The sequence below is a fragment of the Mastomys coucha genome, unplaced genomic scaffold, assembly GCF_008632895.1.
Source record: "Mastomys coucha isolate ucsf_1 unplaced genomic scaffold, UCSF_Mcou_1 pScaffold18, whole genome shotgun sequence".
Taxonomy (NCBI): domain Eukaryota; kingdom Metazoa; phylum Chordata; class Mammalia; order Rodentia; family Muridae; genus Mastomys; species Mastomys coucha.
This window is the reverse complement of record NW_022196900.1, coordinates 64,021,640-64,046,716: the sequence shown is the minus strand read 5'-3', so window position 1 is coordinate 64,046,716 and position 25,077 is coordinate 64,021,640. Positions and strand designations below refer to the sequence as shown.

At 44.0% G+C, this 25,077-nt stretch overlaps 1 protein-coding gene across 2 annotated transcripts in view; it reads right to left on the bottom strand.

Annotated features, from left to right (window-relative positions):
- Positions 1 to 1,257: 1,257 nt before the first annotated feature.
- C8b (complement C8 beta chain) overlaps positions 1,258 to 25,077 on the bottom strand; it is a 39,960-nt gene continuing 16,140 nt past the window's right edge. Inside the window, exons 4-12 of one of the 2 annotated variants that reach the window (XM_031376822.1) lie at positions 23,035 to 23,176; positions 21,950 to 22,082; positions 19,537 to 19,734; positions 15,850 to 16,090; positions 13,780 to 13,908; positions 12,349 to 12,512; positions 5,199 to 5,352; positions 4,263 to 4,331; positions 1,258 to 1,800 (exon numbers count right to left, since the gene is read on the bottom strand). In XM_031376822.1, coding sequence (XP_031232682.1) covers positions 1,649 to 1,800; positions 4,263 to 4,331; positions 5,199 to 5,352; positions 12,349 to 12,512; positions 13,780 to 13,908; positions 15,850 to 16,090; positions 19,537 to 19,734; positions 21,950 to 22,082; positions 23,035 to 23,176 — 1,382 coding nt within the window. In that variant the 3' untranslated portion in view covers positions 1,258 to 1,648. The remainder of the gene's footprint in view (positions 1,801 to 4,262; positions 4,332 to 5,198; positions 5,353 to 12,348; positions 12,513 to 13,779; positions 13,909 to 15,849; positions 16,091 to 19,536; positions 19,735 to 21,949; positions 22,083 to 23,034; positions 23,177 to 25,077) is intronic. The other variant, XM_031376823.1, reaches the window with a different exon arrangement.

Sequence of the window (25,077 nt, the reverse complement as noted above, 5' to 3'; positions counted from 1 at the left end):
TAACTCAAGAAAATTATACTGCCTCTGTATAATGAAAGAGATAAAACATTATTGCATTATCCTGTTGAAATAACAGCAGACAGCAAAGCAATAATATTAAGCTAAACAAGGGCCCAGACCCGTCAGTTCGATTGCAGGGGACAGGGGATGCAGAAAGGCAGCCTGCCACTGCCCCAGGCAGTGAATCCTCAGCTACTTCCCAGTTTCCTATTGACTCTGCCGGAGAGAGCTGGCCAGGCCAGACTGGAGAAAAGCTCTAGTACCATGGATGTGTTGAGCTCTCAGGGCCCAGTACCAAATCCAGCTGCTACAAATGCAAAGCAGGTATCTTGCCTGAAAACAGTTGATTGCAAATGAATCTGATGACCCAAAAATTACCCGTAGCAAACTGCTTCTCCACATCTGATTTATTCAAGAATAAACTTCACCTGAAGTTCCTCAATCAGGGAGATGTGCCCATGGGCAAACAAAAATGGAAAGAAGGAATGTAGAAGAACTATGGAGCTTTAGCCACTCTGTTTTTTTATTATTTTAAAAAAAACTAATAATAAAAAGATATTGATAGTCCAGACATCAGGAGTCATCCTGCTGTCCAATTCAAGTTCTCATCCCTGAAAGTAGTATTCGTACAAAAGCACAGTGAGCTAAGTGGAGTGTACAGACAATCTCTCAGAGGAGGGAACATGGGATGGCAGTGCATACTACCACACAGCCAAGAGCCCCCTGACCTGTTTCCCAGACTCTACTGATCTTCTCTTTCCATTGTAAATCTTGTCTACTGAAGTGATCAGCTTTCCTTGGCTCCCAGTCATGTTCTGCTATCGATCACCATCCAGGTCTGTGCCTTGATGACTGCTCCCAGACACTTCGCTTTCTTTACTGAGCATCGAAGAAGCTAAGGGACCCCAAACCACTCTCCTGACTAGACAGCTGGCAGAGGCTGATCAGTAACATGAAACGCGCAAGAACGCACACCCATGCACACATGCGCACATACCTGCACACCAACCCCTTCACACAAATACACCCAGCTTTCTGCTGCATTTTATTTCAAGAACAGTTCCATGCTAACCACAGGCTCATTCAGAAAAGGAGATGGGCCTCCTAGATTCTGGAGCCTTGTTTGCAATGCAATTCTGACATTTCCTAATGGTATGACCTGGAACAAGTCATTATATCCCCCCAAGCCTGTTTCCCATATATTTGTCTTACAAGGTTGTCATGGGGATGGATTGGTGGCACACAGAGATCATTTCATAGAGATTGGCTGTCTTTATTACTGAAGGAGACTCTGTGTTTACCAAGGGATGAACAACTTCTTTTCAATGTACTGTTTCATTATTCAACACCTACTATGTGCCTTTGTCACTACATGGTGATCAAGAAAGTTTTTGGCTCCCAGACCATGTGAAGGTAAACAAAGTGCAGAGTGGGCAAAGGGAGGTTCACCATGCAAGGACTTAGGGTTTTTCTCAACTTACTGTTTACTCAAATTATCATGCACTGAACAAACTAACATCTCTAAGGGGCAGAGTGGCATTGCTTTTTGTTGTGCTAGCCCTGGGTAGGAGCTGGTGTGCTGGAAGCCTGGCTAAGCGTGTGAGGGTTCAAGCTCACGCTGGATCACTTGCTGGGTGTGTCCCCTCCTTTAACAGTTGAGTGTTTCTGAAGCAGGACCTGAACAGGGGCTGCCTCCTTTCTGAGGAGCTGGATTGTTGCACTGCCTTTGTCTTGTTTTGTGTCCTCCAGAGCATGCAGACCAGTCAGACCAGCAACTCCACTTCCCGTCTACGGGGATGTCTGTCAGAAAGAAGGAAGGCGAATTTGAATTGGTCCTTATATTCTCTTGTCCTAGGAGGTGGGGTAGAATTGGGCAAATAAGCCAACAGGCTTTTGGAATCTGAATCTCTGATGCCTCCCTTTAAGCAAGGGTCTTTTTCTCTTGTCATTGATTTCTTCATTTGCTCCTATCTCAGAATATCTTCATATTCTACAATTATTCCTTGCCCAGGGTGCTCCTCCCTTTCCCATTAACATCATCAGTCCTATTAGCCCTTTAGACCTCAGTAAACTTGTAGTTCTTCCTAGAAGCCTGGGATCCTTACCTCTTTATCACATCCCTGTATTTTAAGCTCTCAGAGCACTTGTTGCAATTGTTGCATAGAAATGTTAAGTGTGTTTATGGGATAATCCACATAGCATTAGTCTTGTTACACCACAATCTTTCTGATGACAGGGACCATACCTGATTTGCTCACAATGAATCTCAACACTTACACTGGCATACAGAAGGCCTCCTGCAAATAAGCAATGGCTGGCAGGAAGATGAATGGGTGGGTGGGTAGACGGATGGGTGGGTGAGTGGGTGCATAGATGCATGTATGAGTGGTGAGAGGATGGATGTGTGGGTGGGTGAATGAATTAATAAATATGTGACTAGGTGGATGAGTGGGTGGATGGATAGATGGATGGATGGGCAAACATGTTGGTGGATAGATGGGTTGGTAGATGGTGAATTGGTAGGTGGGTGGACAGAGGCATGGACAGATGGATGGAAGGGTAGATGAGTGTGTAGGAAGAGGATGGGCAAATGGATGGTTTACAGATTAAACACATTAAGATACTGGATAGTTTCTCATGCATGAGAACTATGTTATCTACTGTGAGAGTGGTGTATTTTAAATGAGGTGGATACCACTGCCATTCTACACCTTGATGATTGCTGTCTATTAAGGATTAGCTTTGGTGATAGATGAGGCCGCTGAATAACTGTTTGTTTCCCCATGATAAATATGTGCAAGATGAAAGAGCTAAAGTGGACAGTTTCCAAGGTCTCCTCCAAGCAGAATCACTGTGGAAACACTGTGGTCTTGTGATTCTACACTTTGAGCAGGCCACTCTCCAAGATCTGGGTGAGATTCAATAGGAGATAACAAAGCCAACCATGACATAGAAGGACATACTTAAAGGCTGTGCAGTCAGCCATGTTTGCTAACCTGGACCTGGGTTTCTGCTTTTCTTTTGAATGGTGACCACTGATATTTAGCTTCTTTATCTGTATAATGGGCATATCACCAGTATTGTCTTCATGGGGTTGTTGTAAAGAATAAATTATTTTCTATGTCTAAAAGACTAATAATGAATCCAAAACAAAGCATTTAGTGTTTATTTTGCTTATTCAGTGTATAAGCTATCATTTTAAATGATTTATATGCCTCATTGTAAACTCAGGTATATGAGGGGTAAACAGGATCATGTCCATTTCACAGACAAGAGAGGCCAAGGGTCTTGTTCAAATCAGAGTTATTAAATGACAGTGATGAGATCTGAATTAGAGCTGAGTTCAAGAACTCAGCCAAGGGGCCCAGTGCACAGTGGGGTGCATAGAGAATACCTAATACTTTATCAGATGTATTAGGTCCATTTTTTAAGGAGGCCATCACAAGTCAAAAATGAGAGAGGAATGTAAGTTTGACAATTCTTATATGACAAAGTAGGCAAAGAATTTGAGAGTGGGAAGGAAAGTTTTATTCGCCTTTCATTTGTTAGATGTCTATCATCTATCTATGTATGTAGCTATGTGTGCATGTATGTATGTATGTGTATGTATTATGTATCTATCTATGTATGTATCTATCTATGTATCTATCTATCTATGTATCTATCTATCTATGTATCTATGTATCTATGTATCTATGTATCTATGTATCTATCTATCTATCTATCTATCTATCTATCTATCTATCTATCTATCTATCTATCTATCATCTACACTGAGAAAGAATCCCACCTGAGTGATGGAGGTACAGAAGTCAATGGGATATGGCATTTCTTACGAATGAGGGAGAGGGAAAACAACGTGAAAAGCATTATGTGTCCATATCTTCAAAATCTTGTGAGCATCTTCAACAGGAACTAATTCTGCTGAAGGGGTAGGGAGTGTTATAGGAATTTTCACGCACGCGTGCATGCACACACACACACACACACACACACACACACACAAACACACACCCTGGATTTGGGTTAGATAATACAAAAAGGACATAAGCTTTCTGCCACAATCTAAGAAGGGCTTGGGAATGTCACACCTTAGCAGTCCTACAGCATGGTGCATTCTCAAAGGTAGAAATGATAAAAAGCCAGGCAGGATCCTGAGCACCACAAAGACAGCCTCTGAGTCCCTACTCCACCTTGTTCTTGTTCTTTTCAGACATTTTTCCAGAGTGTGTTTAGCCAACCAACTCTGGCAGATACATTACCTTTCCGTTTGGTAACCTCACAGGCTAAGCCTTGGAAGCCAGCAGGGCAGATGCACTCACAGCGGGATCCTGAGGAGAACAGGCAGAGAGCATGATCACACCCTGGAAAACCCAGACCCAAGAGCTCAACCCCAAGCACCTGCATTTCCATCAGGTAGGCATGAGAACAAAACAGTGAGTGGGATGCTATGTAATGTGCAGACAGGCAAGACCTGCACCTTTCCTGGGCAGGAAGGGCCCTCATGAAGGGGTGTTTATCGCCATTATGAGGATTATATGGTGCCATTGAGAAAATTGCTCCATAGTTGATCTTTGACTCACACTTCTATGCTTTCAGGATCAGATGCTGCCTTAGCATTCCCTGAGGCCAGCCATCTCTCACCACAAGTAATAGTCTGGTCTCTGCTTAAGCTCCTCTAGGGAGGTCCCCGCTATTTGAGTCTTGCCTCTTCTACCTTTGGCAAGTTCTGAACCTTTGGAAGTGCTTCTCTATATTAGGAATTTGCCCCCTTGGAGTATCTCTCATCTGATCATGAAAAATGTCTCCTCAGGACAGACTCTGTGAATGTCCTCATCAGACTCCATATTAACCCATGCCTCTATTCTACAAGCTGGTAGACACCAGCTGCTAAGTTCTAAATTTTTTGCCAAGCAAGAAACACTACAGTGATCCTAGACCCAAACTCTGAGCTGCTGAGCTGATCCCATTTCCTGCGAATTGACCATCATGCTCACAGCTCCAAGCTTCAGCTAAATGCTGCTATAACACACGAGGCCCCCTGGGGCTGGAGTCTAGATACCCTGACAGCAGAATCCCCCTGCTGCCACTTTGTTGACTTCTTGGGAAGTAAAAGTGGGCAACGAGTTGCCCCAGAGTCAGCATCCCTGCAGATGATGCCTTCCACGAAGAACCCCAGGGCTCTGAAAAAGTGGTACCTTTCAGGACAGGGACTCCATTGCCTCTGCAAGGAGCACAGTGACAGGAGCTGACCTCCATCTGGAATTCTTCTAGAGCCTTCTTTATGTTCTGCTTCACTGTGCTGGAGTACGCAAAGTCTGTGGCTGTCACAAGCTCATACAGGGGCTCAACCTGGGACAGAAGAGACAAAATGCACATCACCGAGAGGCCAAAGCAAAGCTACAGGGGAAGGACAGTCAGAGAGGGCAGTGCATGGAGAATGCAGGAGGGTACCCCTCAGAAGAGGACAAAGGCTACATACGGCATGCAGCTAGATGCCCTCCTCTCTGCTTCCCCCACCTGGGAGACACAAGTTCATCTGTTCAAGCTCAATTCAATTAACAAAGAATACCTACTAAGTGCTAGACATGAATCTAAAATAACTGTAATGTATGAATCTATTCCTAGGGACTTCTGAAGCCAGAGGCAGACACTAGTGTAAACAGTGGCTTAGAGACAGTCTCTGACTTGAAGTTAGACTTGAGATCTCTCAGCCTTAGGAAGGCAAGACAATGATTCCTCTCTAGTTAAAGCATATTTGTGAACTTCCCAGGCTAGTGACAGCTTCTGTCAAGAGTACTGTACTGCAGCCAATGTCAGGGGATCTGTCCCAGTCAGCTCCTGGGTCATGAGAAGCACAAAGCTCCCGGGGTACAATTTTGCCAAGCTGTGTTCCAAAGGTCCTGTGGGTCAAATGTATTTCTGCCTTGATATTTTCAGTTCATGATAGGTTTATCTGGAACCAGCCCCACAGTGGGCCAAGGTGCGTGGTTTCTACACCACAGGGTTTCACAGAGTAACAACGAAACCAGCACAGAGAAGCGGGTGCTGGGAGGGGTAGGAGGAACAGGGAGAGGTGAGGCAGGAAGGGACTCATCTGCCTTGATGTGCCTGGAAGGCGATCATTTGGCAGCTCTTTGGCTTACTTTAGGATTGTAGTCCCTGCAACATCACCTTCTACTTTTATGGGAGTCACTTGTGTTATCAAAAAGCTCACTCCAGGAAGCCTCGCCCAAGGTTCACAGTCTCTTCCCTCAGAGGCCTCTGCACTATTCATTTGAAAATATTCTGCTTTCCAAGTGTTTCTTTGTTTTTTTGTTTGTTTGTTTTTGTTTTTGTTTTTCGAGACAGGGTTTCTCTGTGTAGCACTGGCTGTCCTGGAACTCACTCTGTAGACCAGGCTGGCCTCGAACTCAGAAATCCACCTGCCTCTGCCTGTCAAGTGCTGGAATTAAAGGTGTGGGCCACCACTGCCCGGTCCAAGTGTTTCTTTGTCATCCTTAAACTTTTTCATACAAAGTCACCATTTTCTTCTCTGATTTGATAGTAAGCTCGCAGGGAGAGGCTTGGCACTGCTCACTCTTTCATTTGGGCACAGCCTCAGATTAAGGGTAAAGAGGATAGCTGGCTGAAGAGTGTCTGAGTGAGGCAGTGGGCATGGGAGACGGGGCAAGGGTTAGAAAAGTACAAGCGGAAACCAGAAATCGCAGGTGTTGGTCACTCTGCACATGCGCATCAGTGGCTATGCATCTATGGGTGAGAAGAACTAGGGGCCACCCGCTGATTTGCTGTGTTCTGTTCCTCTTAGGGACACAGCTCCAGGGCCTGGTTCCTCTCCAGATTTTGTTTGTGATCCTGTCCTAATTCAGCCCTGGAGAGTTTAGGGTCTGTCTAAATGCAGGCAATCATGCCTAATAGAAGCCTCCAGTGGGAAGAAAATTGCTTCCATTTCTTAATGCATCTGATGCTGACCTTCGCTCCAGTGGGCAAAGCAAGGCCCCTTGGAGGTCCCATTGTCTCACCGGTCTGTGGTCAATGAATTGATCCAGAGGCTGTTTGCAGAGAGACCAGCCTACTGGTCCCACATGGGGGAGGGTAAAAGGAGGGGAGCTTGGTTCACACCCCTGACAAGGTTCTCAACAGTCAGCTTTTGGCTTTTGCTCTGAGCTCCTTGAAAGGCCTACTTTAACAACCATGGCATTTTCCTACCAAGACACAGCACTAGCTGGCAGCCAAATCTGAAAAAAAACCTCCCTACGTACAGTGTATCTCAGAAACAGAGGGGCTTCTGGCCTCACAACAGGGTGATGATTAGTGAAATTGTCAGGTGAAGAATAGCTCCAGGTGGTCACATGACTCATTAAAGCACAAACAAACAAACAAACAAACAAGAACTCCAAGATGAAAATCCTGGTACTATCATCAGCCTTGGAGTCCAAAGCCTGTTCCCCTCCTAGTTTAGTATGGTTACTAATAGAGTGTCTCAGGAGTTTCCATCTCTAGCCTCACCCCCATGTTCTCCAGAGTTTGCAGGCTATGTGGTTTTCTTAGGTGAAGCAGAAGCCCCACGGCTTCAGGGCAGCCACTTACATTTATGTTAATATGGCTGTGCCCAGGATTTGTTCATTGTCTTGTTTCTTGTCTTCCTTCTCCTTCGTCCCTTCCTCTTCTTTCCCTTCATTTCTTCTACGTCTCTCTTCTGTACCTCTCTCTTAGATACTCCATCTTGAATATGATGGTCACGGGGTCTCCTTTAACACACTTGCCCTTGGGAAATTTTTTTTTTCCTATCACAGCATTTTTGAGAGGATGCTGGAGAATACCTGTTATGCCCCAGGCAAATCTCTGCACTGCACCCTGTTGTTCTTAACCACGTCAGATAATTCTCACCAGAGCTAGCCACCACAAGGAGATGACATCCGTGCTGTATATACACCCCCTAACTCTTCAAAGCAGTTTATATATATATATACATATATATATATATATATATATATATATTAGACTTATGGACAGCCAGATAATCCCACACTGGTCTATATATGTAATTTTAATCTCACCTTTTCACTTACCACAGTGTGAGGCTCTCCCAGTGTGCCTCAGCCTGTGCTGACAGAACAACTTTCCACAGCTTCAGGATACAAGGACAGACTGGTTGCTTATGCAGCTGCTCTTCTTTTTAGCCTCCAGTTGATATCTTTGCCATTTTAGCCTTTGCTACCACAAGTATTCAACCCAGTCTGTCGTTATACATATTTATTTACAAAAAATCAAAACCAGATCAATAGCTGACAACATTTGTAAGAGTACGGAGATACTGGATTTAAAAATATCTCCCTAGACTAGAGCCAAGTCACGCTGCATCTTACCTCACAAAGGGCCTCTCAGCACTCACAATGCTTTAAGTGTTACAGATTTTAAATCATTGTCAATTTGATGGGTGGAAATAACAGTTATGATGTTTTTTATTGGTAGACAGGTTAAAATTTTGGAAATTTATTAGTCAACTGACGGGTGTCCACTTCTTTAGAGATTGTACCTTTCTTATGAGTTGTGTCATTTTTCACACGATAAAGAGATTCTTTGTGGTAAGTCGTCGTCATCATCATCATCATCATCATCATCATCATCAGTGAACTATCTACCTATCTGATATGTTGACATGTACCTACTGACTAACGTTTGTTTCTCTGGTGTAGGTGTGTGTGTGTGTGTATGTGTTCATGTTGGTGCACATGGGGGCCAGAAATCTCAGCTTTGGGTGATGTTCAGCACCCATGTGTCTGTGTTATTTTGAGGCAGTCTCTCAGTGACCTGGCACTCACTGATTAGGCTAGGCTGTTTGGCCGGTGAGCCCCAGTTGTCTTCCTGTCTCTCCCTTCTCAGCACTGGGATTACAAATGCCGCCCAGTACATATGGCTTTTTAAAATAAGGGTCCTAGGGATTTGAACTCTGGTCTTCATGATTGTACAGTGAGAATTTTACTACTGGGCCATCTTCTAAGTCCATAACTGACAGGGATTTACTAAAATAGTGCTAACACATTACATTTTATAGCTTCTTTTGCTTTGAGAAAATCAAGACTTAAACTCTCCTTTTGGATATAGCCTCTCAAAGGCAGGCTTACATGTGATAGGGCAGCGGGACACTCCAAAGCCAGCCAGAGTAGGGCTGCATCTCTGCAGAGGAACATGTGGTAGAAATGTAGCTTCTCAAAATCAGGCTTGCACGGGCTAGGGGTACATTTCTTTAAAGGGAAGTTTGCAGATAGTAGGGCTACAGGTTCCCAGAGGCAGGTTTTCATGTGGTAGGGCTATAGTCTTCAGAGGTAGATTTGTGCATGGTAGGGCTGCAGGTCCTCAGGCTTTCCATGTATCTTGTTCCGATTACGGACAGGTGAGCAGGATCATGGAGTGAAGTAAATGAATTCTTCTGGCCTTCTTCAGAGCCATTATCAGCTGTTATCTGAATGTTGGAATGTCCATATTGGGCAGAGCCCTCTTCCCAATACTTCTTGGACGTGTGTAATTGGGAAATTGACTCATATTGAACTAAGATGCTAAGGTTTGCTTGTTTCTCTGCAGCATGACCTTGGCTATTCGGACCTCTGTGTGAGCACCATTCATACTTTCTCTTCTACCCTAGGCAATTCAATCTCTCCTTCATCAGCTTCAGTCCAAGTGTACCATCTAGCTACCTTGACCCATACAGAAACACATGCAGATGATAGACCAGTGTCCATTTAAACACAGGACACCCAGTTACATCCAGATATCAGGTAAGGAGCAATTAAAGAGTCAGTACATTCTGTAAAATACATAGGAGAGGCTTGAAACCAAGACAGTTATCCCTTCCGTATCTGAATTTCAAAGCTGGATGATCTGTATTTTCTGCTATATCTGACAACCCTTTTTGTTTTGTCTCAAAATGCCCGGGGAGTTTACCCACTGAGGAACATTTCACCAGGCCACGAGCTTTATCCTTTAAAGACCTAAGGTCACTGAAACACTGCATGCTGGAATGACTTCAGTGTTTGATTTTTTTACTCCTGGGGGATACATTTGTTCCTAAAAAGAAAACATGTCAGCAGGGTGTGTTGCAACATTGTTTTGTTTTGTTTTCAGTGTTTCTGCTTAGGTTTCAACCCGCATTGTGGGTGCAGGGCAGATTCTGTACTATACGCCTAATGAATGTATGGGCACACTTAATCTCATCCTTGGCTCCAGAAGGAGTCTTAGTGTCTTAGATGTCTACTTCTATACCCTATCTATCACATTTCTCCCCCGTTGGTGTTTGAATCTCTTTGTCTTTTGTTTCTGTATTATAAGAGCATTTTTATAGTACCTTCCACCTCAGTGACTCGATTTTCTGCAGTGTCAATTCTGTTCTTTATGGTTTCCAATGTGGGTTTTAATTCTGCCATTGAGCTCTCGGTTCCCCACACCCAGCTACTTCTCTTTCATCTGATTAGTGTCTAAACAGCTCAGCTTCTATTTTTATTTCATAAATTCCTCATTTTCTTGAATTTTATTGTTGTCACAAAGCAAATGCATTCTCAGATTTACTTCCATCTTTCTATTTTATAGACATGTGCTCATTTTCTGCAGCTTGAACATAATTCCCATCTTTTGTGTTAAAACAAATCTCTTTATTTATCCATTGTCATCTCTAACTCTTCTTTTAACAAGGTGCCACCTCTTCCTGTCTGTGCTTACCTGGAAATGACACGAGCTGGTTCTTGCTTGCATACCTTGCGTCTGCAGAAATCTCAGCTCAGCTCTTCTCAAAGGACACATTATTATACTCAGGCAGTGGCACAGAAATTGTTTATCCACTGGGCTTTCCTCTCCTGAAAATCAACTCCAGCCTCCTGCAAAGCTGCCTCAATAGAGAGGCCCTGTTCTGAGATAATGTGAAGCAGCCGGCAGTTTCTGAGAGCAGAGAGAGTCCATGAAGCGGAGGGATGGATGAACATGTGTTTTCAGTGCAGGTGACAGATGCGCAGAGGTGCACAGAGGTCTTCTGCACTTCTGCCTCTCTCCTGCTGTGCTCCTCCAAATACTCTCCTCTATCATGCTCCACTTGACATCACCGGTTTGAGCTCGTGTGACAATCTCTAGCTCAGACAGTCACATTTTTCCTCACTGGGTAACCAAGCCACACTTGCTGGGTTTCGGTTTTAACAGATATCAGGTCGCATACCACAGGACAGAGCTAAAATTCAGATACCTATTTTCCTCTCAAGTCACTGTTACCTCTCCTACCTGGCTGTGATGCCATCTGGTGTCACCATGGTATCAATCAAGCTTGGATTTCTCTGGAGCTGCCTATAACCCATGGCTGGCTGTATCTCGATTGTGATTGTCGGTGCCTGCGCTCTGCGTGTCACTCGTGACCAAGTACAGAGGCAAAAATTGAATGGCAGTCTTCTTGTTCTGTGAAGCTGTTCATCTGATGCACAAATACAGGTCCTGTTGGAAAATCGTCAGGGTCGGGACTGCAGAGTCAAGGTCCAGTCTCCCATTTTCCCTCCTTGACTGCAAAGAGAACTCTCAGGGGATGGACATCAGTCCATCAATGACAGTCCAGACAGCAGCAAGAAGGGAGTGATGTAAGGCAGGCGATGGGTACCGTGCAGACGTCCCCGCAGGCAGGGACCTACCATGGCTGATGTGTGTGACAGTTCTGTTTTAACAAGCATCTGTTTAGTTTATTTACAGCTGCAAGATTCTTGTGTGGGAGTGAGGTGGTTAGAATCATTATTTTTCTTTTTTTGTTTTTTCAAGGAAAGAGGTCAGATTCTCTTGTCTAGACCTAACAGATTCCTGAAGAGTCACAGATGACCATGACCTTCCTGACTCTTGACTTGTCACAAAAGAAGTCAAGCACATTAAACTTGGAGACTACTGAAAGCATCACTCTAGATAAGGTTCCTGATGCCCTAGCAGAGTGTTGTGAACTCAGCAGGTGTTCCAAACAACAAACTATTAACATACCTTTATTGCACTACCCTGAGAGATGGGTATGCATACTGCTGATAGACTGTCCTCCCTAAGAGCCTCTTTTGTGTAGGCAAGTCTTTGTTTTCCTCTGGTATCTTCTTAAAGCATGGTAGATGGTTCCCTTAGTAGTTTGGGGACCAAGAGAGGAACTTGGGATCTTTAGGTGGCATGGAGTGCTGTACCTATTCTAACCTATTCACCTCACATCTGTTCTCTATTCTATTGCAAGTCACTCAAGCATGGGGCCTGTGCCTTGATGAACTACACGTTCCGTACACAGCTCATTGCAGACTCTCTGAATCCATGATCTACACAGAGGTGGGGTGGGTATAAAGGCTGCATTACCTTGATCTTGATGATTGCTGGGTTGTACTGCACAGCATCTCCCCATTCCTTCATCAGTTCAGCAGTTGGCAGCTCCCTGTATGCCAAGGTGGTGATGTACTCACTTGTCCCTCCTCGCACAAGAACTACTAAGTCTTCTACCATGGTGCTCCTCTTATTTCTGTCTGGAATGGGCAGGAAGAGTGGCATGGAATCAAAGGATCTATTTTTATGCCTTGGAATTTACTGAAGCTAAACAAACCATTGAGATACTACGATCTGTAAATTTGTAGGGAATGTGTCTGGGAGACAGGGGAGAACAAGACATGTTCCTGACCATAGGGAAGCGATAGGGTCTAGGGCTATTGGAAACTTAACCCAATTATGCATAGTACAAATGAGGAAAACAAGGAAGGAGTATTCATGATGAACAAATTCAAATGCCTGTTATTGAGTCAATGTATAGGAGATAGAGATAGAGAGAGAGAGAGGTAGAGAGATACACAGACAGAGAGAATTGTACATAGATGATAGATATACAGAAAGACATAAGTAAATAGACATGCAGATGGGAAATAGATGACAGATAATAGATTAGTAAATAGCTGGGCAGACACGGAGGGAGGCATCGTAATTAGTGGGGCTTTGTGGGTTCTGGCAATGTCCTGTTCAGGGACCTGGTTAGGCACTAAGCTACAAGCTATTTTAAAAGAACACCTATGTTTTATATATCCAGCTCTGCCACTATGAACAAGTAATCAAGAATATAAACAGTTCAATCTCAAGTGCAAGTGTCTGCTCTAAGCTGGCAGCTAATTCCTATGTTTGTGATTTACTAGATGCTGTTTCCAGTTTGGGATGCTTCACATAACAGGAACTAGGAGGGAGCAGAAGAGCTGGGTACAGAGCACTGCCATTGGGCCTCATTCCTATTCGACGTGTACTAGACTCCCATCTCCCCAGACTCCATACAAGCCTTTGTTCCTGGACCCTGACTCTACACTTTCACCCCCAACTCAAGCGTCTCTATTTCTGCCATGTGGCCTCTGCCATGTGACTGGTGGTATGCCACATTTCCTAATCTCTTTGGCATGCCTTATCTTAGCTAAGGCTCAGTCTATGCGATCTTGCCTTGGCCTCCAACATTCTATATCCAGCCAGTCCAACTCTTAGCCCCGAGAGCAAAGTGATACTATTTGCAAACTCTGCCAACTCTGTCCTAAGGTTTCAGCCTAAATATTGGCCTTTTTGCCTTCTATCTACTCTACATGGTCATTGTGAAAATGAGAATTCAACCTCATTCATTTTTATGTATTCTAGTAGGAAGTAGGTGGATAAAGATTATTATGTTCATTGAAATGCATTGAGACATTCCACACAAAGAAAACCTGGGACCAATAGTGCTGAGGAGAGAAAGGTTGAAAGTGCAGAAGTCACACAAAGCTGTCTCACCTTTGATTTCATCCAGAATGTCTTTGCATTTCTTTTCGGACACACCCAATTTGAGATAGACTTTATAGATGGTACCACCAAACTGGAAACCGTTACCAGCACAGGCAGAAACATGGTCAAGAGTGTAATCTGCAGAAAAAGGGAAGGATGTTTATGACCTTCTAGGTAACTTGCTCTGTGCCTTTTCCTATGATTGACTCTAACTTAAAACCTTCCCAGCATCAGAGTTCAAACGAACATGTCATCAATCTGAAGACAAGAAGTACGGTGGGAATCACAGAGACCCTGTGAAGATCAGTCGCAAGTTCCTGTTCTCACCTCCTTCTCCAAGCCCATGAGGATATTGACATCTTTCAAAGAGGTCCCAAGCTCAGAGCTATCGTCTCTAAAAGCCAGGCTCTTTATCCAGCATTCTCTTAGGGTTACTTTTGCTGTGATGGACTATCATGACCAAAAAGCAACTGAATCTTGATTTAAGTCTGGCTGAGGAAACGAGAGGGTTGTTAGCTACTAGGCTTCCTATCATTTTTAAGGTAGACCATAACTTCCTTAAGAGTATTCCAAACCCTTGAAACACAAATCTCATTGAAATAATGGGTGTTGCAAGAAAAAAGAAAAAGCCCATGTGATCATGCAAATTTGCTAACTGCATGAAGCGTTTGGGAAATTGTATTTTTCCCCCTCCTTTTTGCAGTTCTCTGGAAAACTTCTAAAGGTGGCATCGATTTTATTTTTCCCTTAATTGTGTGACTTTCTAGGCCACTTATAGGGGGGAGTTTTAGAAACCATAGAAAGAACCTTTGGAACAACTCTTTCAGAGGAAGGTACCTTTGATCTTGGTGGACTTAAGTCCTGAACACATGCATTTACATTATATGTCCTCCTGCAAGTACATTGGAATTATGTCTAAATCCTATCTACTAATAGGACCATGTGATCTAGACCAGTTCATATAACCAGACAAGTGCCCAATCCTGAGACAGAATACTGGATTGGAAAGCAGGATTCACACCCTATACGGGTAGTTGAAGACATTTGAAAAAATCAGGAATGCCTGAAGGCAAGATGGTGTGAAGGAGAGAAGTGTTGGGATTGACCATAGTCTATGGACTACAGTAGTGTGACCCCTCACTAAACTATCATCTGTGGACCTTGAGCATCATCTCCAGGGATGGCTGAAAGACAGAATTTGGGTAAAACCTTGGTCCTACTGGAGCAGATCAATCACTTCAAAGATTTGTCTGTAATTCACATTCATCAGAGTAAATGGAGCACTGGTCCCAGGATGAGTTTATTAACTGTAAAAATTAATATAAGGAGTAAGGAAATGGCTCAGCAGGCAAACTGCTTGTCCTATAAAATAAGGAGCAGAGTTCAGATTCCCAGAAATCCAGGTGAAGGTCAGATGGGCATGGTGTTCTCTACACAATTACAGCCCCTGAAGGTAGTATCCCACAGCAAGCTGGCTAGGGAGACTAGCTATATCAACCACCACACTATTATGTACACATGAGCTCACACATGTGTATATAATAGTACACTCATACACATGCAAAAATAAAAAACCCAACCATGATATACATACACACATACACAAATATATGTCAAATGAAACAAAATATAAAATTTGAAGGTACAACTGAAGAAACTTGGTGTATAGAAAAGAAAGAAAAATAATTGAGGTTGATGCCTAAGATTTTGGCTTATGTCTGTGGCTGGATGGTGAAAACATTTCTGAGATGTGCAAAACTACAGAGGAAGCCAGGTACAGTGATCTGGTGATTCAGGATGCACATGTGACTCAGTGCACGAGCTTGGATCTGATTGGATATAGTTAGTCGCAGAGAGGAGGATTAGCCAAAGAGAGAGCTGTACTGGGAGGACTGACACAGCCTAGCCAAAAGGAGGAGGATAACGACTCCACCAAGGTCCCTGTGAAGATACAGCCAGGTCAGTGGAGGAGAATGGGAGCACAATTCATGACTCTTGCTCTAAGCATTAGTGTAAGACTCTCCTATCCCCCATCCCTCCTGTGCTAGCCAGGAATGGCATGTCCCTCAGACAGCGCACCTCCTCGCTCCATGGCATCTTTGTTCATGATAAGCGTGTACTCGTAGATGCCCCCAAGCACGGCTTCAGTGATGAAATGGGTCCCAAAGTCACGGAGGAGATCTCGGTATTCCCCATAGCTATACTCCAGGGGCAGACTCTTGACCCTCTGAAGGAACTCGTAATGGAGCATGAGGTTTCTGGACTTCAGCTTGTAATGTGCAACTTCAAGGACAGAGCGTGCATGCAGAAACTTGCTTTTCTAGATGAAATACCAACATAGGGGGAAAAAAAATCAGACCTTTACACTTAGCAATCATGAATGGGAAGATGAACTTTACACCCAGTTTTTGCCGAGGGTCGTCACACTTATGATTCCTTTAGGATATCTGAGGGAAGATTTCAGTTCTCATGAATATTCCAGCATCCTCTTTATGCTGGGTGAGTACTGATCTTGTTACAGGAGCAAATGTGGACAGAGAAGGAGAACCAGAAGTCTGCACTACAGAATGAATGTAGCCACTAGAGGCCACTCAGATGGGGGTAGTATTTGCTAACTTGCAAGCCCTTCACCATTTGCCTATGTCTTTTATAAACAAGACCCCGAACAATTCAAGTCCCAAAGTGCTTTGGGAAGGTGACTCTTGGCAGGAGTCAGCCAGCCATAGTCTACAGAACGTATCTACTATCCGTTTTGCAATCATTTACATATTCCCATTCACTTACATATTGTCTCAGCTTTTGTCACACTGCAGTGGCAGAGTTGTGTAGTTGCAACAGAGACCCTTCCCTCAATATTGTGTAAAGCCTCAATTTTTTTGCTCTAGTCCTTTTCAGACAGAGTCTGGTGTCCCCTGGAGTATAGACTAGATACTAGTATTGCCAGATGCAAGCTAGGTATCAGAACATGTGAGATGAGGGGTCCTTGTATGGGAGAAAGCAGAGATGGAAGAAGTGGGGGCCCTGTCTATTCTAACCAAGTCTTGCAGCTGAAGAGCTATGCAGCCTTGATTGTGCTGTCACAGAAAACCCATACTGTTCATCCTGGCTTGCTGTCACTCCATCCTCCTGTCCAGTGGCTCAGAACCCCTTTTCTCACACCACCACTGCCTAGTCACTGGGAACTTGCATCACACCTTTTCCAAACTTTCTAGGTTCTAGCTCCTCGCTGCAGCTTTGTGAAAGTTGTCAGAATCAAAATGGAGCTGGCTGTGTCAGCCCTAACAAAAAGTAAGTAAGTAAAAATGCACCAGGCTTGGAAGTTAGGAAGGATGAGTGATCATACCCAATTGTCTAACCATAGGAGCTGCCATGGAAGACAACCACAGCAACTGTATACAAAACTACACTACTTCAAGGGCCGTTGTCCAGCAACTGCCTGGCTTCCCATGCTCTTGGTTCCTTGTGGACGAGGATCTTTGTTTGCAATCCCCTCATTTTTACCTTTAGAAACTTCCTTTGCTTCAGTCCCCTTGAGACATGCATAGCTTACTATAGCCTGCTCACTCCCACCGCACTGTTCTGCAGTCCCCAAATACACAAAGGCATCCTCTGGGAGCTTTGCTCTGATTGTTATTCAAGTTGACATATTATTATAAAACTTCCCCTCTGTTCTCCCTTTCCTCGCTAACCTGTTTTCAGTGCCCTAGTCAGTGTCAAGATCCTAAGCCTCTGATAATAATATAATAAAACACCTTCCAGGCAAAACCAAAACCAAGCAAAACATGGGTGCATTCGCTCACTGTTGCCTTCAGAAGCAATCTACTCTCTTACTTTGGAAACATAGCCTTCACATCCTATCCACCAGTGCTCTGAGCAGTGTCAGCTGCCCTGACATTGAAGAGTTCCTCTCCATGCCTGTCCACTTCCATCAGCCACACAGTGTATCGACCCTGATCCAACTCTGTACAGATCCCCAAACCTACACGAGGTAGTTATGTGCTCACTCGGCCCTCTGCTTCTGAGCTCTTCCCTTTCTTCTGGTCATGAGTTTACCTGCCTTTCAAATCCCTATTTAGCTCTTGATTATTGAATACAATCCCTGGAAGTCCCAGACAGACGCTCCCTTTTTTAGGCTTGTATAACATATCACTTCCATTTCCTTTAGGATATACATTATGTTATATTGCAGCTGATATAAATGATTAACAGTGATTTATTGCTTACAGGCTTACATCTCCCACTGGACCGAGACTAAGAAGGCGAGATAATTCGTTATATATTTTAAAGAGCTTCAAGAGACAAGTATGAAGATGCCCAACACAAAACTTACAAATATTTAAAGAGACAGAAATGCTGGTTACTCTGATTTTGTCATTATATATTACACATATGAAGCAAATTATCACACTGTAACCCATAGATATTTGATTTTTCAGATAATACATTTAACCAGACAAAAAAGACCTTGTAGAACTTGTGTTAGGACCCAAGGCTTATTATGTCTAGTGACATACATGTTAGTTGTGTAAAATTGGCTATTCGTACTGGGGAGGCAAGCTCAGGGGGGAGGCAAGAGGAGAAAGAAGGCGGTACGTGAAGATGCCTACTGATTTCTCTTATAATAAAGCAAGTTCTGGTGGTTGGTCCTGTCCATCATTCCTACAGCTTGGTGGTGAGTGCCTACTATGTGCCATCTAGAGAGGAAGGAAGCAGGTCTGTCCCCAAGAAGGCCCAGCCTATAAGACGAGTCAGCAAATGGAAGATAGCTACAGATTACTTAATGCTGGCCACCTGATCCCTACTGGTAACTATATCTGTAGCAGGGGCCTGATTGAGATTTCTTTTCTTTTTCTTTTTCTTTTTTTCATATAAACCATTGTAAACTTTAGGGCTTGGTCTCTTTTCTTTCATAACCCCTTAATTTCCTACCACATCAGTCCTGAGCTGAAAATTCTCAATAACTAATAACAAACACATACCTTCTTTACACAGAACTCAAAGTCTCAAAGCTGCCCATCACCTGTTTCTTTAACACATCGCTCCAACTGCTTCCTGCTTTGTTCTTCATGGTTACCAAGGAATACATAATGATTAGATTAGCATTGTGGAACATCTCTGGGGCAGCACATGCATGTGAAGGGCAAGATGGGAGTCACACTGTGTGTCAGGACAGCACCAGGCAAAGCTACCTGGGCTAGTAACCACATGGGAAACTGGTAAGAGGTAGAAAGAAAGCAGAAGAAAGGGGGAGGGGTGTCAAGGCAATCCCACCAGATGCCTAAGAAGTCCCAAAAGTGTTGGGTCACAGTCCAGACACGGATCTCCAACAAAGGTCAAGTTGCAGTGGGTTGAAACCCTTCAAATTCATAGGTTTCATTTGGGCAAGTCTGCTTATTAAGCATATCGAAAACCAAAGGGCAAGGCTTATCAAAAGACCAAGAAAATACGACTCCATGGGTAAGTCAATGTGAAACTAAGAGATGATTTATGAAAACTTTATTGTTTACTTGGACCAGGTGGAATGTGGAATATAGACACAACCGTGAGCATAAAATAATACACATACATTTAAAAAGTAATACCCTGATTTTTTTCAAGAGCAAGAGAAAACTTTAAGTTTTAAAGGTGGGTAGGGGTTGGTAGGAGGATCTGAGAGGAGTCAGAGAACGGCAATGAATAGGATCAGAATATGTTTATGAAACTCTCAAAGAATAAATGAAAACATCGTTTACAATGAATAAATAAAAGCATCGAACAGGTACTTACAGTGTGGGAGAACCGTTTGGTTCTGCTAATGTAATGTTTGCCTTCGTTGCTCTCTTCTTTCACTCCAAACTCAATAAGCTTACCCACTTTAAAGCCAAACTTGAAACTAGACTTGCTGGTTGCTTTTTCTGTTACATTACGTTCAAAATCCGAATATGATTCATATTCTGTAAGTGCAAATTCGTATTTGCCTTGGGTCTATAGAAAGAGAAAATGTGCTTTTCATATGTCTTGGTTCAAATCCTCATCATCAGACATTCACTGTGGTCTTACTATATGGCAGAGCTGAGCCAGTGACTCTTAAAACAAAAATATCAGGGACAGCTTACACCCAGTACCTCTGCTTCAGCAAGACAGACAGACATTCAATAATCTGGTCCATGTTCAGAGGCTGGATTTACTTGAGTTCTGGTTGGCAGGAAAGCAGGGGATCGGGATGTCTAGAGCTGTGGATTGGTCTCGAACTGAAGTTTGAAGCCAAGTGGGAGGGGCCTAAGCAAGTGCATCAGAAGATATAAGAGTGAGAGGAATGGGAACGTGTGGCAAGAGCACATTCTGGCACTGGGATATCTCTTGTTCTGGACTGGGGCACACTGCTAACATAAGCCAAGAGAGGAAGGAATGGGGTGGTCATTCTGGGACAGGAAGGGAGTTAGAATGGAAAGAAAAAATCAGAAAGAGGAGTCACAAGCCAAGGAGGTGCTATTGCCACGGGCCAGGCCAGCCTTGGTCCTTCAACCCGCAGGAGAAATAGGGTCCTGTGTGACATGCTATGACGAGTGTGGTACACTGGAGATGGGACAAGGAAGCAGCGGGGGAGTGGAGACTGAAGGAGACTACTTTGCACACTTGTCTTAGGTTACTTAGCAGAGCTATATGCTAAGTCATTCGTGTTCATTGTCCTTGCAAAGTGGGAACTGTCAGAGACAGGACCTTGATGGACCTGGAGTGACCAGTATCTCTACCTCTACTTCCATGGGCATCTGGACACTTTCGATTTCTATAAAGTCCTGCAGCACAGGATGGAAGCAGCAGAGACATGGCCTGAGTAGGCTTCTGGTGCAGTGGTACTGCTTTCTTATGGGACTTTGGACAATTGATTCCTTCTAGGCCTCCGTTTCCTCATATATAAAATGGGGATGGTAGTTGTTCCTCTCACTAGACCTTTCCCGAGGACCAGGCTCACACAGGAGCTTATCAGAGCCTTCAGTAGATGCTGCCTAAGGAGAGAGGAAGCTGCATGTGATGTCTGCACTGGGATCTGGCTCCTTTGATGGTCCCTTGGAAAGCAGAGGTTGAGAGGTTGGACTGAACTCCTTGAGGGGAGCTTTGTTTAGTCGTAGGCTATTTCTTCCCTGGGGGATGAGGAGAAAGGCAGTTGTCTAACCTCCAGAAGGATGTATCTTTGGTAATGGGAATTACTGTCTACATGAATTTCTCAGTCAACCTCCCCTTACTATATAGATGAGGAACCTGAAGGAAGGATGGAAAAGGAGCCTAGCCTAAAGCAAAATGTCTTTTCATTTGCTGGCAAGGGTTTTGGTAGTATATCTGCATGGTATATTCTACACTCTATTCTGTGATTGGTGTGTCTAGGGTATAATTGAGTCATAGTACAAATTTTATATGGGTGCAGCGTTTTATTTATTTTATTTATTTGTGTGCATGTATGCTTGCATGTGTCTGTGTGTGTGTTTGTGTGCACGCACTTGAGTGTGTATATATGTGTTCCTGTAAATGAAGGTAGCCACAGAAGCCAGAAGAAGATTTCAGATCCGCTGGAACTGGAGAGACAGATTGCTGTGCATCATCTGACGTGGGTGTTTGGAAGTGAACCTGGGGTCATCTGCAAGAGCAGCAACTCTTAATCATTGAGCTGTTTTTTAAGACCCAGGGGTGTATCATTTTGTAACTTTAAATATTTAGATCAATGCCTGGGCTGATGGGCAAGGGCATGGTAGTGATGGGTAGTTACCATGACCTGAGGACTCTGTATGGCTACAGGTCCGTGATGTCACTTAGCCACATCATCTCACTGATTATTTCACTTCGGGGAGGAAGCCCATACCTTTCAACATAAAGATAGGAAAATAAAGGTTCTGGGCATTAAGAACTGCGTAGGCAACAAGCAGACAAGCTTGTACACTTGTGTGATACCAAATCCTAAGCTCTGCCGTTGGCACAGCTCTGATACCATCCGGCTAACATTACTGCTACTACAGCTCCTGCCCTCTTGCTGCATGCAACTTACCATGAGCACAAGGTCTTGTGTTAGGGTCCACCCACTTGGTACCAGAAGACACTGGGGCTCCAAGAAAAAGAACTGTGTAAAAGTTGCACTGCTTTCAGGCTACAGAATACCCAGCCAGAGGCCCCCTCATGGCCCGTGGCAGCTTACCTAGATGTCCCTTACCTGTGGGGTGTAGCCTTCTACGTTGTATGGCTTCCTAAACTTGGTGTTCAGGATGTAGTGGGGGGAGCATCCACCAGCATAATACTGGTGATCGAGAACTGGGCCCTCAAAAGTGTTGGTGAACAGATTTATCCTGGAAGAAAAGCACAGACAGGGTGGCAAGCTTAGGATCTGCCCTGTCCTTTCTGTTGGAAGTTACCAGATCCCATGGAACAAAACTCAAAACTCCTGGTTCTGCACATGAAGGCCATGGGAATTTGGTTCATACCAATGCAACATTCTCTTTTTAAAACTTGTATATTATTATTTTATTTTATATGTATGGGTGTTTTGCCTGCATGTATATCCGTGTATCCTGTCCATGTCTGGAACGGTGTGTAGAGGCCAGAAGAGAGTATCAAATCCTCTCAGACAGTTGTGGGTGCTGGGACTTAATGCCAGGTCTTTTGGAGGAGCCGTCAGAGCTCTTATCCACGGAGCCATTTCTCCAGTGCCACCCGCAGAATGAGATACTCTCACTCATCCATCTGTAGGCTCAGATGCTACAGCATGTGGAAAGAGAATGGGATGACTAAATGGGCCCGTTTGGCCATTTCTGACCTTGCTCATTTGACCTTTCAGAAGAGTGGACCAGTGTTTACAAACTCAGAAGCTGGGACACACGTGAACAACAGACCTATCTTGGGAACTCAATACTTCACATAGTGCTCAGAAGTACCCTCTTTTCAATGCTGTGAATGAGGGTCATAGAGCCAGCCAGAACCTATGGTGTAAGTTGTCTATAGGATTCAAGAGGTGTGTCTAGAAACCCACTGACACAGCAAATGGTGAGCATTAAGAATATGGGTCACCCCAGGCCTTGGACAATAGCCCTCCTGTGGCCCATGTCTCTTCACTCTATGTGCTTGTGGAACAACATGGAATGGACCTCAGAGAACACGTGGAAGCACCTACTTCTACTACCATCCCCTTTCTATTCCAGAGAGGAGAACAAGCAAGTGTCCCTTTCCACCCCTTGTCCATCCTTCAGAATTCCATTTACCACTGTGGCTTCCCACCAACCCAGCATAACTGCAGCAACTCACCCGCTGGCCAGATTGCCAATTGCCCAGTACTGCTCCATTTCCTGTTGACATTTTTTATAAATCCTCTTACAGTTGGCTTCGTCTGATTGGTCTCCACAGTCATTGTCCCCATTGCAGAGAAGTCTGCGGTTCACACACCTCCCTGGGATGGAGAGAGGGGATCACACTCACATGGCTGTGCTGAGAGACTACACACTGCTAGTGTCAGGCATGTGACCCCGAGTGTCCGTTCTGATACCTCATGCATTGGGCCTGACTGAAAAGGACACTTAATGGTTCACACTCATTCTGTCACCCTGCCCCCCAGGGAGTTCAGTGCCACCATTTTGAAAGCACTGAGGAAAGATTATCTAGAACAATCTGTGAAGGGGAAGGCAGTAGGCCTAAGAAGCAGGGGACAGGTGGACAGCCAGGATGATAGTCTGGAGCAACCCCTCTTCCTGTGGCTGAGGGTAGGGAGAGGTTGTAGCTAGCTTCTCCAAAGTAGTACCAGCAAAGCTATCTTGCGGCTGTGACCCAACTTCCTGGCCTGGTTCCCTCATCTGTGAAGCACACGTGTCATCACAACCACTCGGCATGACACAGGTGTTTAAAGTGAGCAACTAAAAGTAGAACCTACTCGTGCAAAGTTCTGCAAAAGTCTGTCATAGGCTGGGGTTGGTATGTCTGAGAGTCAAGCACATGTTTCAAGTATATATTTGCAGCACGGATGGGACCTTACCTGCCTAATCGTGAATCCTTCCCCTAACCCACATTGCATTTAGCACCAGCATCCATATCGCTGTTATTTCCTCTACAATTCTTCTCACTGGCTTGACTTTCTGCCTTATTTGTGCATTCTTGGGGCAATAAAGTCCACAAGACAGGTGGTTCTACTTCCTAGGACATATTGGGTCATTTTTAACCAATGTCCTTCTGTTATAAAAGGCAGAAAAATAACAACCTGGTCTTCAAATGTTTCCTACAAGGCATTTAAACTAAAGCCTGCATGAATAGCCATTATGACTCCAGGCAAAACCATGGAACACTGGCCATAATGAGTCCTTGGGTATATTGTAAAAAAGTCTTTCAGATTTATTGGTTGGAATTTTACATTTGCAGTAAGCCCTAGAAATTGCTCTGATAATCCTTGTCTATCTTTCGGAAGCTCTGGACCACAATCCACACAGGTACAGTCAATGGAACACCCCGCCACACACTTTAGGGCTAAGTATCCCTGTTTGTGCCAGGCACCTGAAGGAATGGAGACACACAGACTTACTGGGATGAGCTGAGCGAATAAGTTGGGAAAAAACATTTTTTACTTGGTTCTGCAGTAGATAATCGTTCATTTGTGTGCTGTCCCCTCCCTTCTGCCCATTTTCCCATCTGTCTTCCATATTCACTTTCCTTCTTTACAAAAAGCCAACAATCTTAACTAACTATACCACACACTTGGACTTATGGTAGATTTGTTGCTGCAGAAATGCAAATGTCAGGGCCATATTTACAAAGCCTCACATTAGCAAGTGATGCTGTTCATACTTCTCAACTCTACCCCAGGGCTCTGCATGCAGTAACAGAGCTAGTGTATCACAGAGAGCTTTTCACCGCCATTGTTACATAGTGTTTACGATAGACTTGTAAGTTTGTCTTAACAGCACCCTTGCTGTATTTGAGTAGGGATGTCCCCCTTAAACTCATATGCTTGAATAATTGGTTTCCTGTGGTGGAACTGTTTAGGAGAAACTAGGAGATGTGGTATTGTTGGAGGAGGTATGACACGAGGAAGGCTTTGAGGTTTCCAAAGACTGGTGGCATTTTAACTTAGATCTGTCTCTTGCTTTTAGGTAAAGATGTGAGCTCAAGGCTTTTTCTGCTGCCATGTCTTTGCTCTGCCATGATAGACTCTAACTCTCTGAAACTGTAAGTCCAATTAAATTCTTTCTGCTATGAGTTGCATTGGTTATGGTATCTTAGCCATAAAAACGTACCTATTTTTTAATAGGGTTATTTGGTTCTCTGGAGTCTAACTTCTTGAATTCTTTGTATACCTTGGATATT